The sequence below is a fragment of the Trematomus bernacchii genome, unplaced genomic scaffold, assembly GCF_902827165.1.
Source record: "Trematomus bernacchii unplaced genomic scaffold, fTreBer1.1, whole genome shotgun sequence".
Lineage (NCBI taxonomy): Eukaryota > Metazoa > Chordata > Actinopteri > Perciformes > Nototheniidae > Trematomus > Trematomus bernacchii.
In genome coordinates this window covers 12,336,652-12,350,163 of record NW_022987739.1, presented here as the reverse complement: position 1 = coordinate 12,350,163, position 13,512 = coordinate 12,336,652, and the positions used below count along the sequence as shown (strand labels likewise).

The following is a 13,512-nucleotide window of genomic DNA, read 5'->3' as shown; positions in this document are numbered from 1 at the left end:
GGCCCTGTTCGAGTCCTCGTCCGCTACCGCACAGTCCAGACGCTGAACACCGGGAAGTGCCAGGTCCCTTTCGTTAAGCTTCTCCAAAAACGAGGAGAGCAGCCTTTTGTTTAAATGGTCCGTCAGGGTCCTTTCTTCTTCGACCCGCTCCTCATCGTCATTTTCCCCCGACTCCGCTTCCTCCGCCTCGGTGTCGGCGCCGAACTGCGGAGGGGCCGCCCGGTGGTTCAAGGACAAGCCGTCCGACTGCTCGCCCTCCCCGGACTGCTGCTCCGTCCAGCCCCCGGAGTCCGCCCCAGATTCAGTCTCCATCCGTGATATTAAAGTGGTTTGCAGGGCGGCATTCTCCAGCTCTTTAAGGCGTTTACTGTGGAGGCCGCAGGCAGCAGGTTCATTTCCAGTGTTGTTGTTGTGAGGTGGCTCACCAGTTTGCTCCATCATGCTCTCTGCGTCAGGAGTGCAGCCCATTGAAATGAAAGGCTTCTGTGGCGCAGACTGGGAGGTGTCGCCCCCCGGTGGCCATCCGTGTTAATGCACACTTCAGCCAGTCGAAGAAAATTGCAGTAAAGTATTCCTTTACTCAGTCAAATGTAGCGATACCACAATTTCAACAAAAAGCAATACATTTGTAAATCATGCATCCAAAAAATTACGATTAAGCTAATCTACGTTTATTTTTTTATCAGCGTTATGTTGAGTTATGTTTAGCTACTTTGGAAGAGACTACTTACAACACACTTTACAACAACTGATTACCCACAAGAACAACACAGCTCAGTGTACCCAATGCCATTTTTTGGGGGGGAAATTACATTAAAAATAAATGGTCAATTAAAGTCAGTTAAATCATCCATAAATATACCCATATAATCGTATGAATTGAAATGTTCCTGAGTGAGGACCTATAATAAAAAGGTCCTCGCTAGTCTTTTTGAACGCGTTGAGCTTCCGTCGGTCGGTTTCCATAGAGACCATCTATAGTTGGGGCGAATGAACAGCTAGCTACAGCGACAGGTAACAAACATTATTCGAATTCTAAAAAACATAACATTATACTAAGTTTGTTAGTCTGTCAACCAGGCTGTTCAGAAAAGGTGTCTCTTGTTTCCGGCTGACGTGCTGCTGCTAACCACTGCGGTGACACCGATCGTTAGCTTTTTGCTAAGTAGCTACAACCTAGCCACAATATTCCTAATAGAGGATTTACAACCCTGCTATAGAGAGCAGTTAAACTGAGGATACATTCACACAGTTGCTTTGTTGCTAATGAAATATACACTATCTAACATCGATATGCCTGTAAACGTTAACTCCTTAAGGATTCTGTTAAATCATAATGCTTTTTGTTTAGCTTCCACCACCTTAACATTTCGATGGAAGTCAGGATTTACAATTTAATGTACGTTTTCTCGATCGACTCTGAGACAAATTGTGCAGTCCTCATCTTGGTTGTCTGTAAATACATCCTCTGCTCTTCGTTGTAGGGGAGAAACGAGAGCATCATCTGCTGTAAAGGAGCTGGCAGGTCAAAATGTCATTTAGAGACTTAAGAAGTAAGTGACTGTATGTAATAAGTATTATCTCTTAGCTAAAAACATGTGTTTTGTGACTATTAATTGGAGATGTGGGTTTTGTTTACAGATTTCACAGAAATGATGAGGGCCCTGGGCTACCCGCGGTTGATATCCATGGAAAACTTCAGAACTCCAAATTTCACTTTAGTGGCTGAAATACTAATATGGCTTGTAAAGAGGTATGCTCAAAATACACACCTTCTACATTTTTCAAGATTTTCTTTTTTATTTGAAATAATGTTATTTGTTTCTGTACATGATTGCACACTATTTCCTGTTAATAAAATGTAAAGTTGTCATTTGTAATATGTATCTCAGTACAATGTAGTTAAAACATTAACTAACACTGGAATGACTATCGGACTGGTTTGGTTCATGGTTTAGATTGGATATTGGTTTTCACTTAGATCAGCCTAAACTTTGTATTGAAATACTGTGATTTTTTTTCTTTTTCTCCCTATCCCTTTTTCATTTCACATAGATATGAGCCTCAGATGGATATTCCTACTGATGTAGATACAGAGTCAGACAGAATATTCTTCATCAAGGCTGTGGCCCAGTTTATGGTGAGCTATTTTCTTAAGCTTATACAGAATGAACAGATTACTCTTAGCTATTGAAGGTCTGCTGTCAGTCTTAACCAGTGTCTCACATGGTTGCAGGCAACTAAGGCTCACATCAAGTTGAACACCAAACGCCTCTATCAGGCTGATGGCTATGCAGTGAAAGAGATGCTGAAGATTACCTCAGTGCTGTACAGCGCTATGAAGACCAAACAGATGGCCCTGGGAGAGCAAACCGAGGAGGAGAACAGCAAATTCAAGTTCGACCTCGGCTCACGGGTAAGATTTACTCTTCTTTTATGTTAAAGCTATGTCGCTTTATCCTTAGCTGTTTCTTATCTTAACAACTAAGCTATCAGCTCTAATAAACAATAAAACCTTTGTGACATTTAAGTTGAGCCCAAATGCCTTGTATTGTTGAAATTAGCAGACTGTAAATGTGGCCTGAATTCATATTTTTATACATTTTTCTTGTATAACTTGACTTGAACAACATCTAATATCGAGTCGGTCCCCGTAAATCTGACCCACATGCATGTACAATCCCAGACTTTAAACTGTGCTATTTAATATCTTTCAGTTTTCTTTGTAAACAACGTTGGTAAAATAGGGTTTTTTCATCTTTCTATTCCCTTCCTGATTGCTGTCTCCCTCCTGTTTTCAAAATATAATTTATCAAATTGGTGGTTGAGGAGAAAACCTTATGTTGCTGTTAAGCCCTCACTCTCTCTTCACTTAAGATTTCAGATCTTAAAGCGGCTCGGCAGTTGGCATCCGAAGTCACATCTAAAGGAGCATCTCTGTATGATTTACTGGGAAAAGAAGTGGACTTAAGGGTAAGAGATCTTTAACATACACATATACTGGTTTCCATATCCTTTGATCTTAAATGCTCACAATCTGTGACAGTGAAAACAATGATGGGGCTTCTTTTTTTTTACATTCGACTGAGATACAGTTAGAAGTCCACATTTTAAATAGTGTTTTCAGTGCATTCCAAGCAACAAAGTGATATATTTTTTTGAAAAGGCATTACACATGTTAAAGATAATTATTTCATTCCTTTTGGTATTGATACAATTGTACCACAGTCTATTTAAAAGGACTTTATTTTTTAAAGTGATGCAGGTGATGCAGGATATTACTATGCTGTCTTTGTTGTTAATGTTCCCACAGGAAATGAGAACTGCGGCTATCGCCAGACCTCTGGAAATCAATGAGACTGAAAAGGCCCTGAGAGCTGCCATCAAGGAAGTTTTGGTATGTCTTCATCCTGACAATCCTCATTTTAAAACTCACACAAGGACCTGTTTTTACCAAGGAAATGGCACTGAATCGGCCACAATGCTCTTGTTTTCATTAATCAGGAAAGTGTGGAGAAGACCAAAGACATGCTGAGTAATGTTGTTTCTGATGAAACCAGTCTGGACGCTAAGATAGAAAAAAAGAAACAGGAGCTGGAGAGGAATCGGAAAAGGCTCCAGACACTGCAGAGTGTCAGGTAAGTTCATAACCCGACAGTTAGCAAACAGGCATAATGACAGGAATGATTTATGAACAAATGAAATAGAGTTAATGGGGGTGTAACCTTTATTTTGAGTGTCATTATTTGCACTCTTTGCTCAAAATGTTTGCCATTCAGGTTGTGCTATAGCTAAATTAAAATTGTATTTTTGTGTCTTTTAACAACACATTGATTGAAAAGTTACGGTGTCTATGCCTACACCGTTGTAATTGCTTGTTTTAAAACATAAATTATTTTTTCAGGCCAGCCTTCATGGACGAATATGAAAAGATTGAGAAAGACCTGCAGAAGCAATATGAAACCTTTGTGGAGAAGTTCAGAAACCTTTGCTTCCTGGAGTCTCAGCTGGATGAATACCATAGGCTGGAGCAGGAGAGGTTTGAGGTGTGTGTGGATGATATATACAACAATGACTCTAAAACAATGGCCATCCTCCTTGTCTTTATTCCCCCTAGGAGTGACTCATTTAGCCCTTCTCTTAAACTATATTTTTTCTAACCTGTGGTGATGAGAAATAACACAAGACAATTTTTCCTAAACACTCACTTCTAGCTCGAATTCAGTGGATGGAGGAGAATAGAGACTTGCATGAAGACCGACCCTCTTTATTTTGGCTTTAATGTAAGTGTTTGTCCCATTTCGTTTCACTGTAGGAGGCCGAAAACACAATGAGGATGATGCAGAACGTGTTGAGGGAGGAGGAGGAGAGGGACCTGACGAAGAGCTCCTGTGAGATAATAACCTGTCATGAAACCAAAACAATAGCCTCAAAATCTCCACCTCTTTTATGAACTCACACACTTGTTCCATGATATGTGTTTTCCGCAGTAAAAGATGAGGATTCTGACATGGACGTGCCAGAAGACGAAGGCTCGGACAGCGACATGGAAGAATGTCGACCTTCTAAGCCACGGCCGACACGAAACGGCATCATGACAGGTCAGCGGATTAAGGCTAGCCATGTCGTTAGAAGAACTGGGCCTTTTGGTTATTATATGCATTATTTTCCTTTTCTATGATTCAGATTTATTTTATATCTCTATTACAACTCATCATCAAACCTGTTGCCTATTTTTCCACCACAGGAAGAGCAGCGCGATTCGTCGGTAACATGCAGGGGGGTGATAGTGATGAGGTTAGTACTGTTGAAGCAACATCAATACAATATTTATTCCTTTTTCTTCTTAAATGAATCCTGATGTTGCAAGCATGTCTTAAATATCATTGAATAATTGTGTTTTTATTGTAATAGCAATGGCCCTGAATATCACCCAGTGCTGTCTCTTTTGTCATCTTTAACCAAATATCCTGTGCACCAGCTCTGATCAGTTTCACGTCCCTTTGGGTTTTCATTTTATATTCTGTTCAGTATCTTATTTTTCTCTTTCATTCGCTTTTATTTTTAAAAAGCCCTCCTTAGCTGTTTCCAGAAGGTCAATCCCTCGTGCCAAAAAACAACGGAGAGGAAAGGTTTGTGCAGGACGGGGATCTACTGTAGTTTACTCCTTGTTCCTCTGTTTGTTTAAAGGGGAAATCCATTCTCAAATTAACTGATGCATTGGGATTGTTTATACGATCAAATCCGTCCCATGGCTTAGTACTTGTTGGTAAGAAATTGGTATTTTTTAATATTGGTGCAGATTATTTTTAACATTATTGAAGTTTTGGAAATGGATTTTGACTTTAAATGAGGTTTAGCTGGTCCCCAATAGTTATCTGGCTCTCGGTGGACAATTCCCAGTTCACTATTAAATCACTTAGTTCCTTGGTATGTTTTCACTACAGCCAAAGAGGTGAATCTGTGGTTAGATCTGTCTGATTTAACGATTTGTATGCGACATTAGCTGGTTCAGTGTGTAGTTAAATTAGAAATATGTCCATCCCTTTATAGTTCCACATTATATATTGAATAACTATCCAGTAATCATTTTCTGGACTTTAAAAACTTTGATATTTTAGTAACTTGCCTGCCCTACTGTTTCAGACTGAAGACAGCGAGATTGATGTGGACGAGGATGATGAGGAAGATGATGAAGGCGAGGAAGAGGAGAGCAAGGATTTGGAGGACGACAGTCTCGAGGGCCCAGTGTCCAGGGGTGTGCGCCCCTCAAAGGGGGTGATAAGACCACCTCTGCTGGAGGAGAGCGATAATGATTTCTGAATAATTAAAGAAGAGATCCAGCTTCGAGAGAGATGTGCATTATTTATTATGTTCAATCATGTTGTTTTTGCAACTATAGTTCATATTTTTGTAATATTTGTGTAAACTGTATTCCTTAATAAAAATATAAAAAATGTATTATCTCTCCTCTTTCACCTGACTTGATTATGAAAGCAGAATAAAATACCTTTTGTTTAAGAATCAGTCATATATTGAAGATCAATATTTTGGTTTTGGGAAATGTTGGTTTAATCAGTTCCTATTGTATTAATTTGAGAGGAAAATATGTTTACAATTATGCTGTAGGCTTTATTATTTTTTATTTTGCACCAATAATGCCTTGTTATATTTTACTTATGTAATTTAATATTCCTAATGGGAAGAAATTCACATTTTTGACAGAGATACACATTTTACACTTTATACCTAAGTAGTATTGATTGAAAAGCTATCCTAGAAGTAAAAGTACAATGTATTACTCGTAAAATAGTGCAGTAAACATTTATTTGTTCTCAAAACATTGTGGTTTCACCTCTTTATTGTGAATCATCAGCATCTTTGGTATTCTTATTATACATCCATGTATGTAATGTAACCATAGGAGACACTACGTCATCAGGGTGCGCGTATGTTTCAGAAAGGAGGTGGCAGATGCCTCTTCGAAACAACAGACAACTACCGTCTACTTACAACCTGTTTTTCATCTCATACTGGTATGAAAGCGTGATTATATATTAGTGTATTGTGATCATCATCATGTTAACTTAAGCTTGGCTCCATTTATTTAGTGAATGGCCGGCTCATTGACAAGCAAACATGGCTTGTTTTTTAGGCTAACATCAGCTAGCTATCGCTAACTAGCGAAGGCTACACTAACAAAAAACACTGCTGTCATTGAGTCATTTTAGAGAGTTTAAGTATGGCTTTGTTAACCTTCTCCAACTGTTCTGTATTGTGTTTGCGAACCCATGTTTTCAAACTGATGTTCAGATAGGGAAGTCATCTAACAGGGCTAATGGTGGTCTTCCGTTAACTTACGTTATTGCAACGTAATTTGTTTTAATTGAATGTAGAATACGTTAGAATACTAACTTGCCCTACAATGTTACATATCTATCTTAGAAGAGCTGTTTCAGATTACACATAATATGAAAATACTGCATGTTAAAACAGTCATTGTTGGGTTGTAATATATAGGGGATAACTCAAAAAAGACAAGCAAAAATATATAATGTAAGATAAGATGAGATATACTTTATTGGTCCCAATTTGGGAATTATTTTCGTTACAGCAGCATGTAAACAAGGCATTGCACACAATGTGTGAATGAAAAGGAGTACAAAACGCATAGACAATAAACATAAAATAAAAACATCTCAAATTAAACATAAAGACAGATCTTTAAAGTAAAATCTATACATAATGACAATCCAAGATATATATCTGAAGACTATCTGTCAAATATACACTATGAAGGGCTAATAGCAGCTAATGTAGAGTATGTTTTGAATCATTGTAGCTGAACCTGGCTATATGAGTACTGATCATCAGCTTTAAAATAACCTGTTAATCAAACTCTTCTGTTCTTTTCCTTGGCTGTCAGCTGAAGAGCAGCTGTTGGGATGCCAAAGAAGTTCCAGGGCGAGAACTCCAAGGCGGCCACAGCTAAAGCCCGCAAGGCTGAGGCCAAGGCAGTGGCAGACGCCGACAAGAAGAAGCAGGAAGAGGATGCTTTGTGGCAGGAGACAGACAAACTTGTTCTGAAAAAAGGGCAGAGAAAGGTGAACTATCTCATCTGTTTAATTTTCAGTAGTTATGAAATGTTGTCACCATGATACTTCTTGGATGATGTGCATATAGTCCGTTTACTTTAAGCTGAAGTTGAAACATCGGATGGGATTACATCTTCGTTATCCTCAGTGGGACAATGTTTTGTTGCATTACCAAGCAGTTACAGATCACAAACCGTAACGAAGGAGCAATATTGTATATTTACCATAATCAGCATACAATAATTACAGCTTGTTCTATGTATATCTTCTGCAGCCAAACAGCCTCGTCACAACATTACGCATATTTATGATTGCTTTAAGAAGGAGGGGAACCTTTTTTTTGCAATATGTACTGTACTGGACATACTGTAGTTATCACTGCCTTACTTAGACTTACTTACTTCACTCAACTCATATTTCCAATTAAATGCACCCTCATAGTATTAGGGTGATTGCTTTATTTATTTTATTGAATGATAAATGTCATGGGGAATCAGTAAAGCTTGTTTAATAATTAAGTGATCAAAATATATGTAGTGGGTGAGGTAGTCTAATGAGACAGCTTCCTGTCATTGCAGGATGACAAGGAGAAGAAGAGGCTCGAGCTCCTGGAGAGGAAAAAGGAAAACCAACGTCTTCTCGATGAGGAGACCTCCACCATAAAAGGCAAAGCCCTGAGGGAGGCAAGCGAAAGAGTAACTCGTGCCGAGATTGAGGAGGTGCTTCAGAACGACCAACAGCAACTGAAGGAGCAAGAGCTCAAGCCAAAAGGTACGTTTCAGGTTTAAACTGACCTCAGAAGTGTACTGGTTAGTATAAAGAGGAAACATGAGTTAAGACACAATCCAGCAGCATTGGATGTTATGAAGATCAAACCAGTACTTTCTCTTGATCATCAAATACCATTTCTTCCTACAGAAAAGAGCCACCTGGATACTCCACTGGAAGAGAATGTGAACAGGATTATCCCTGAGGAAGGAACCGTGGAAGCCCGATCAATAGAAGATGCCATCGCTGTGCTCAGGTACCATTTGTACTGTGTGGGACATCATTTTGTTACTAACGCAGCGTCCACGCGGCGGCGTGCGTGGAAGCTTGCCGGTGGGCGTGTCTGAAACCCGACCAACAACCAATCACATGAATCTCCCGCCCCGGACACACAAGCACGCAGTTTGATTGGCTAGAGCTTGTACTGGCATATGATTTGATTGGCTGCCGCTTCCGTCGAAGCTTCAAAAGTTGAACATTGCTCAACTTTTAAAGCGAGCAATGCGAGCGAAGCAACGGAACCACAATGCAGTTCGGCAAAGCGTGACGTCACCCCATTCAAAGTGAATGGGCAGAAGCGTTGAAGCTTCAACGCATGCTGCCGTGTGGACGGGCCGTTAGGGTGCTCTGATCTCCACTGATGGTTATTGGCCAACATCCATTCTAAATGGTGTTGTCCCTGACCAGACATCACCATGTTGGAAACCTGTCAATCACAAGGTTGCCACGGTCCAAAGCATACATTGTTTTATAGTCTATATTACTCTAAATCAGACCATTATTTAAGAAATTAAGACTTGAAACTTGGATTGAGACCAAAAAAATAAAACGAATCTGAAAGATATGAGAAGAAGGGGAATATATACAATCAGACTTATTTTTGAAACCGGTGAATTCATATACAGCTAAATATAAGGTGTCATTTAGGTTGAAGGCATTCCCGCATTGGTTTAATTTTTCAGAGTTGAAGGTTGTCACTTTGGGAAGATCCACATAGAAACACACAAATCGCGCACACTTGTGTACACACACAAACAAGAGCATGGGATCAAAATCCCTTCTTGACCGACACAGAGAATCGCTTCAAAAGTCCCGGTGATTGGATCAGGCGATAAGCTGCAAAACAAGACTATCCTTACTGATCGTTTTGTTGTTGATTTGCCATAATTAAATCCTCTTTTTCCATCTCCAGCACCGGGCCAGATGACACCGACCACCACCCGGAGCGCAGGATGAAAGCAGCGTTTGCCGCCTATGAGGAGGCCAACATGCCCCGCCTAAAACAGGAGAACCCCAACATGAGGCTGTCGCAGCTGAAGCAACAGCTAAAGAAGGAGTGGATGAAATCACCAGATAACCCCCTGAACCAACGCTTTGCCAACTACAACACAAAGTGAATGCACTCCCCTCCCAATAGCCCCTTTGAAAACTGTCTGCCTAATGCTCATAGGAGACTGCCATTGAAAAAATCTAATAATTAATTCTAATAATTTCATTTAAAAATGTGTGTCGCTGATGAGAGCTTCACCGTTTCCCACCAAGAAACAACTTTCCAACGCCAGGTGACTCGGCTTGGTTTGTTTAATTCACAATGAGTCTAATGTGTCACTTCAGCATCCATTTCATTTAATTACATACTTTTTTTATAGCACTTCTTGGGAGGTGGGAAGCCAGATGATTTGAAAGTAACTTATTAAAGTTCAACACTCGATGGAAAATATCTCTTGTCGCTTTTCAATGCAAGACTTCTCCTTATTTGTTGTAAGTAGGCGCACTTACCGAGGCGCACACTGATGTCAAACATTTGTTCTATCTGCTGCTGTTGTGCATTGCTTATTCTGGGTTACACTTTACCACCTACATAAGGAGAAAGTTGACTATAATTGTGTGTCCAGGGTAGTGCTCACCATTCACCAGCAAAATTGGGGGCTTCAAAATAGATATGGCCTCAAATTACTTTTTTCTGTGCTTTTAGTTAAATTAGCAAGTGAATAAACAGTTTCTTTAAAGGAGTTTTTTTTTGTTGGGTAAATACTAAAACATTTTAACATTGAACATTGAAGTGACTGTCACAAGTGGATTATGAGCCATTAAGAGTCTGAACAAATACACATACAATACCAAGATACCTGCAATGTGTTGACACTTTTAGGCATACAACAACAATGGCCAACGCTGTCACATTTAATCGAAGAAATGGCTGGATAGCCAAGTTAGTTTCAAGTGCTTTTGTCTCATTACCTTAAAGGTGGGGTAGGTAAGTTTGAGAAACCGGCTCGAGATACACTTTTTGTTATATTCCATGGAATGCTCTTAACATCCCGATAGCAATGAATATCTTAAGTGCTTTGACAAAAAATCCATAAAAAATGTCATCTGTGGAAGCCGTAGTACTGTAAAAAGCACGACCAATCATTTTAGCCGGTCCGGCTAAAATAACTGGATGGCCTACCTGCCTGTCAGCCTTCCATCTGTGCACAAACTTATCTCGTGCCCTCATTGGTCATGTGCGCGTTCGTGTGTGTTGGAGGAGGGGCTCTCTAAGGAAGTGGCAGATTTCTTCCGGCTGTGTATTTTCAAATTCTAGCGATCTCGAGCTGGTTTCTCCAAAATTGCCTACCCCACCTTTAAGTGCAAATGGCATGTTTTCACACAAGTAGAAATTGTTCACTGGCTAGCCTCGTCAAAGCCTGGTATGATCGTTAGCCTTTATGTTAATATCAAATATATGTCACTGTTAAGTCAACAAAATTATATTTCTTACCCATTTAGCCAGCAGTGACTTTAAGTATCACATTATTGTAATTTGATGGTGACTGCTGAAAAAGCACAGCTGTGTTAAGTGTGGGCTCAAACAAAACCAACAACTTAAATCAAGTTAACTGCAACAACACAATTATAATTAGGGAAATACTTCCTGTTTATCCCTAACATGTCCAGCATTATTCATTTAGGATTTCTATTTGGCAGCTATCAAAGTGATTATTGCATTTGATTTAGTTCAGCATGCAGTAACATGGAGGGTCCCGTGCTGCTGGTGGTCACAAAGGTTTTCTCCAGCACAGCAACATTCTCACACTGAGCTGCTGAGGCAGCACGCTGTAGGCTTTGTAGGTTTGTGTGATGCCAGGTGGAGAGGCAGGAAGCAGCAAAGATTGAGCTTTATCAGTATCAAATGTAAGTAACAAAGGTAAAACAAGATAACAGTGCAGATGTTTGAGCTACATTGTGTATCTGATACACAATGTAGCTCAAACATCTGCACTGTTATCTGGGAAATGGGAGTTAACACAATCTTTGAGTCAACCTCACTATATGGCTCTCTCCACAAGCCTGAAAATAAAGGGGTGAAATACAGATAAAGTGTAGTCATTTACAGATTAAACATAACATTTTTGAAAATGCAGAAATATACTTTTTATTTTTTCGGGCCAACAATCAACAGATGCATAACGTTTTTATATTTTAAATTGCTTGTACTTTACTTTGAAAGGATTCAGATGTGTTTAATGTTTTATATCTAAATAGCAAAAGAAAAAACAAGACGTATACTTGGTGGAGCAACAACACCACTCCTGCTTACTTAATCAAGATTTTAAACAACATTGGTCTTTCATTAATATTCAATTTGTATTCAAAATACTTTATTGGTCCCTCAAGGGGCACTCCAAAGCAAGTGTGCTAACAAAAATACACAGACAATTCATGTACATCAGGAAGAAAATATACTAGTATAATTAATGTGTTAAAAATAAATATAGGTCTAATAAGTGCATGCAAAACTGAATGTGCTACAATTGATCAGAAATAATTAATAAAATAAGATTAACAACAACAATCTTGTAATTTTGACAAAGAGATTAAAAAGAGTGATGTAAACCAGCAAAAAAATGTAAAATAGTTTTGATACAAGAAGATTGAAACATCAACATTCTCTGGTGTATTTAGTTCAGTTTACATGCCAGTTAGAATACTGCTTAGCATTTTTAACATGTCATCTGTATTTCTACTTAATCCAAATCTGTAATCACAGCCATTTTTTCCAAGTATATGTAGGTATGGACAATTTCAACAACTGTGCTATTAATTACAGTTTGAAGTATGATTTTGTGACATTTTGATTCCCTTAGTTTAACAAATAAAAAAAATCTGTCACACATTCAGTGTTCTGACTGACGATAAGAGACACAACACTTTCATCAGAACGTTTCACAATATGTTGATTCTTATATTTACTAAGACAGGATAACATAACCTAAAATGAAGCAGAAAGGACTCATCCGTGCGGTAATATATTGATTCAAAAGATTATTAGAAAAAGTTGTTCATGTTGTTTCATTTGTAAGGAGACATCTGAGGAGACTTTGCACTCATTCAGAACCAGATCTAAAAAAAGGCCACTTTTGTTCGGCCAGGCTGTTGTGGCGGAGGAGATAAGAGCTCGTCGTGCAAAGGCCTTTGAACCAAAGAGCTTCAATGACAAGTTCAACTGACCTTTTATTTCCCTTTTTGCATTGAAAGAGAAGCAGCTCTGTTTCTTTTCCCATAGCAACCAATTGGTCCACTCCCATTTTAAAGGGATTTCTTTGAGCCTGTACGTGTGATGTTCCGCCGTTACACTCTGGTCTGATGTTCCAGGTTTTTGTTTTTCTGCATCCTAACCTGTTGATGCTCCCTCCCACTCTAGGCCATTTGCATGGCAACCCTTTACCAGGCCAGCTGCTGCTGCCCTTTTCTTTCTTCATGTTGAATTCTAATCATTACTTTCAAAGGAAAGCGTCTCCAAAGCTCCTTTATCAAGTGTTCGTACTGGGAGGAGGCAAGCCGCTGTCTAGCGCTCACTCTCGCTGCTCTTCTTCTCAACGCTGTTGTCTAATCCGGGAGCATCTCCAATTAGTGACCGGCTTTTTCAAGACTTGAGAAATATAACAATTGGAAAAAGAAGGTAAGGATCAACAGAAGTGGGGATTTGTTCATATGTCATTTTAATTATTATTTATATATTAAAAGGAAAATTCTTTAAAAAATGATTTTTTAAATTGGAGTTAAAGGATTACAGTCTTAATTAAGACAACTTTGAAGACAATTTTGGAATAATTAGGTTCACTCTCATAAAAAAAGGTTTTAACACTCATTGAAAATGATACCT

General features: G+C 39.0%; 2 protein-coding genes across 3 annotated transcripts; both read left to right on the top strand.

The window, feature by feature from the left end:
* The first annotated feature begins 941 nt into the window (after nucleotides 1-941).
* On the top strand, nucleotides 942-5,961 carry cluap1 (clusterin associated protein 1). Of its 2 annotated transcripts, none has more exons than XM_034146239.1 (13): nucleotides 942-1,014; nucleotides 1,485-1,553; nucleotides 1,642-1,753; nucleotides 2,056-2,140; nucleotides 2,237-2,416; nucleotides 2,878-2,973; nucleotides 3,314-3,397; nucleotides 3,505-3,638; nucleotides 3,905-4,046; nucleotides 4,316-4,391; nucleotides 4,491-4,601; nucleotides 4,748-4,797; nucleotides 5,647-5,961. In XM_034146239.1, the coding sequence occupies exons 2-13, from the start codon at nucleotides 1,532-1,534 to the stop codon at nucleotides 5,821-5,823; spliced, it is 1,269 nt and encodes a 422-aa protein (XP_034002130.1). In that variant the 5' UTR covers nucleotides 942-1,014; nucleotides 1,485-1,531; the 3' UTR covers nucleotides 5,824-5,961. The 2 variants fall into 2 exon arrangements, with proteins under 2 accessions (XP_034002130.1, XP_034002131.1); XM_034146240.1 differs by lacking the exon at nucleotides 942-1,014 and adding an exon at nucleotides 1,381-1,399.
* Nucleotides 5,962-6,439: 478 nt separating this feature from the next.
* ccdc124 (coiled-coil domain containing 124) lies at nucleotides 6,440-10,083 on the top strand. The gene is made up of 5 exons (XM_034147858.1): nucleotides 6,440-6,536; nucleotides 7,427-7,604; nucleotides 8,174-8,366; nucleotides 8,514-8,619; nucleotides 9,556-10,083. The coding sequence occupies exons 2-5, from the start codon at nucleotides 7,446-7,448 to the stop codon at nucleotides 9,758-9,760; spliced, it is 663 nt and encodes a 220-aa protein (XP_034003749.1). The 5' UTR covers nucleotides 6,440-6,536; nucleotides 7,427-7,445; the 3' UTR covers nucleotides 9,761-10,083.
* The last annotated feature ends 3,429 nt before the right edge of the window (nucleotides 10,084-13,512 follow it).

What these genes read in the sequence shown, in the direction of transcription:
- ccdc124 (XM_034147858.1), top strand. Translation starts at nt 7,446, where the DNA reads ATGCCAAAGAAGTTCCAGGGCGAGAACTCCAAGGCGGCCACAGCTAAA. An exon ending in TGAAAAAAGGGCAGAGAAAG is followed by an intron (nt 7,605 to 8,173) that starts GTGAACTATCTC and finishes CTGTCATTGCAG; the next exon opens with GATGACAAGGAGAAGAAGAG. An exon ending in GCAAGAGCTCAAGCCAAAAG is followed by an intron (nt 8,367 to 8,513) that starts GTACGTTTCAGG and finishes TTCTTCCTACAG; the next exon opens with AAAAGAGCCACCTGGATACT.
- cluap1 (XM_034146239.1), top strand. Translation starts at nt 1,532, where the DNA reads ATGTCATTTAGAGACTTAAGAA. An exon ending in CTAATATGGCTTGTAAAGAG is followed by an intron (nt 1,754 to 2,055) that starts GTATGCTCAAAA and finishes CATTTCACATAG; the next exon opens with ATATGAGCCTCAGATGGATA. An exon ending in ACGAAACGGCATCATGACAG is followed by an intron (nt 4,602 to 4,747) that starts GTCAGCGGATTA and finishes TTTCCACCACAG; the next exon opens with GAAGAGCAGCGCGATTCGTC.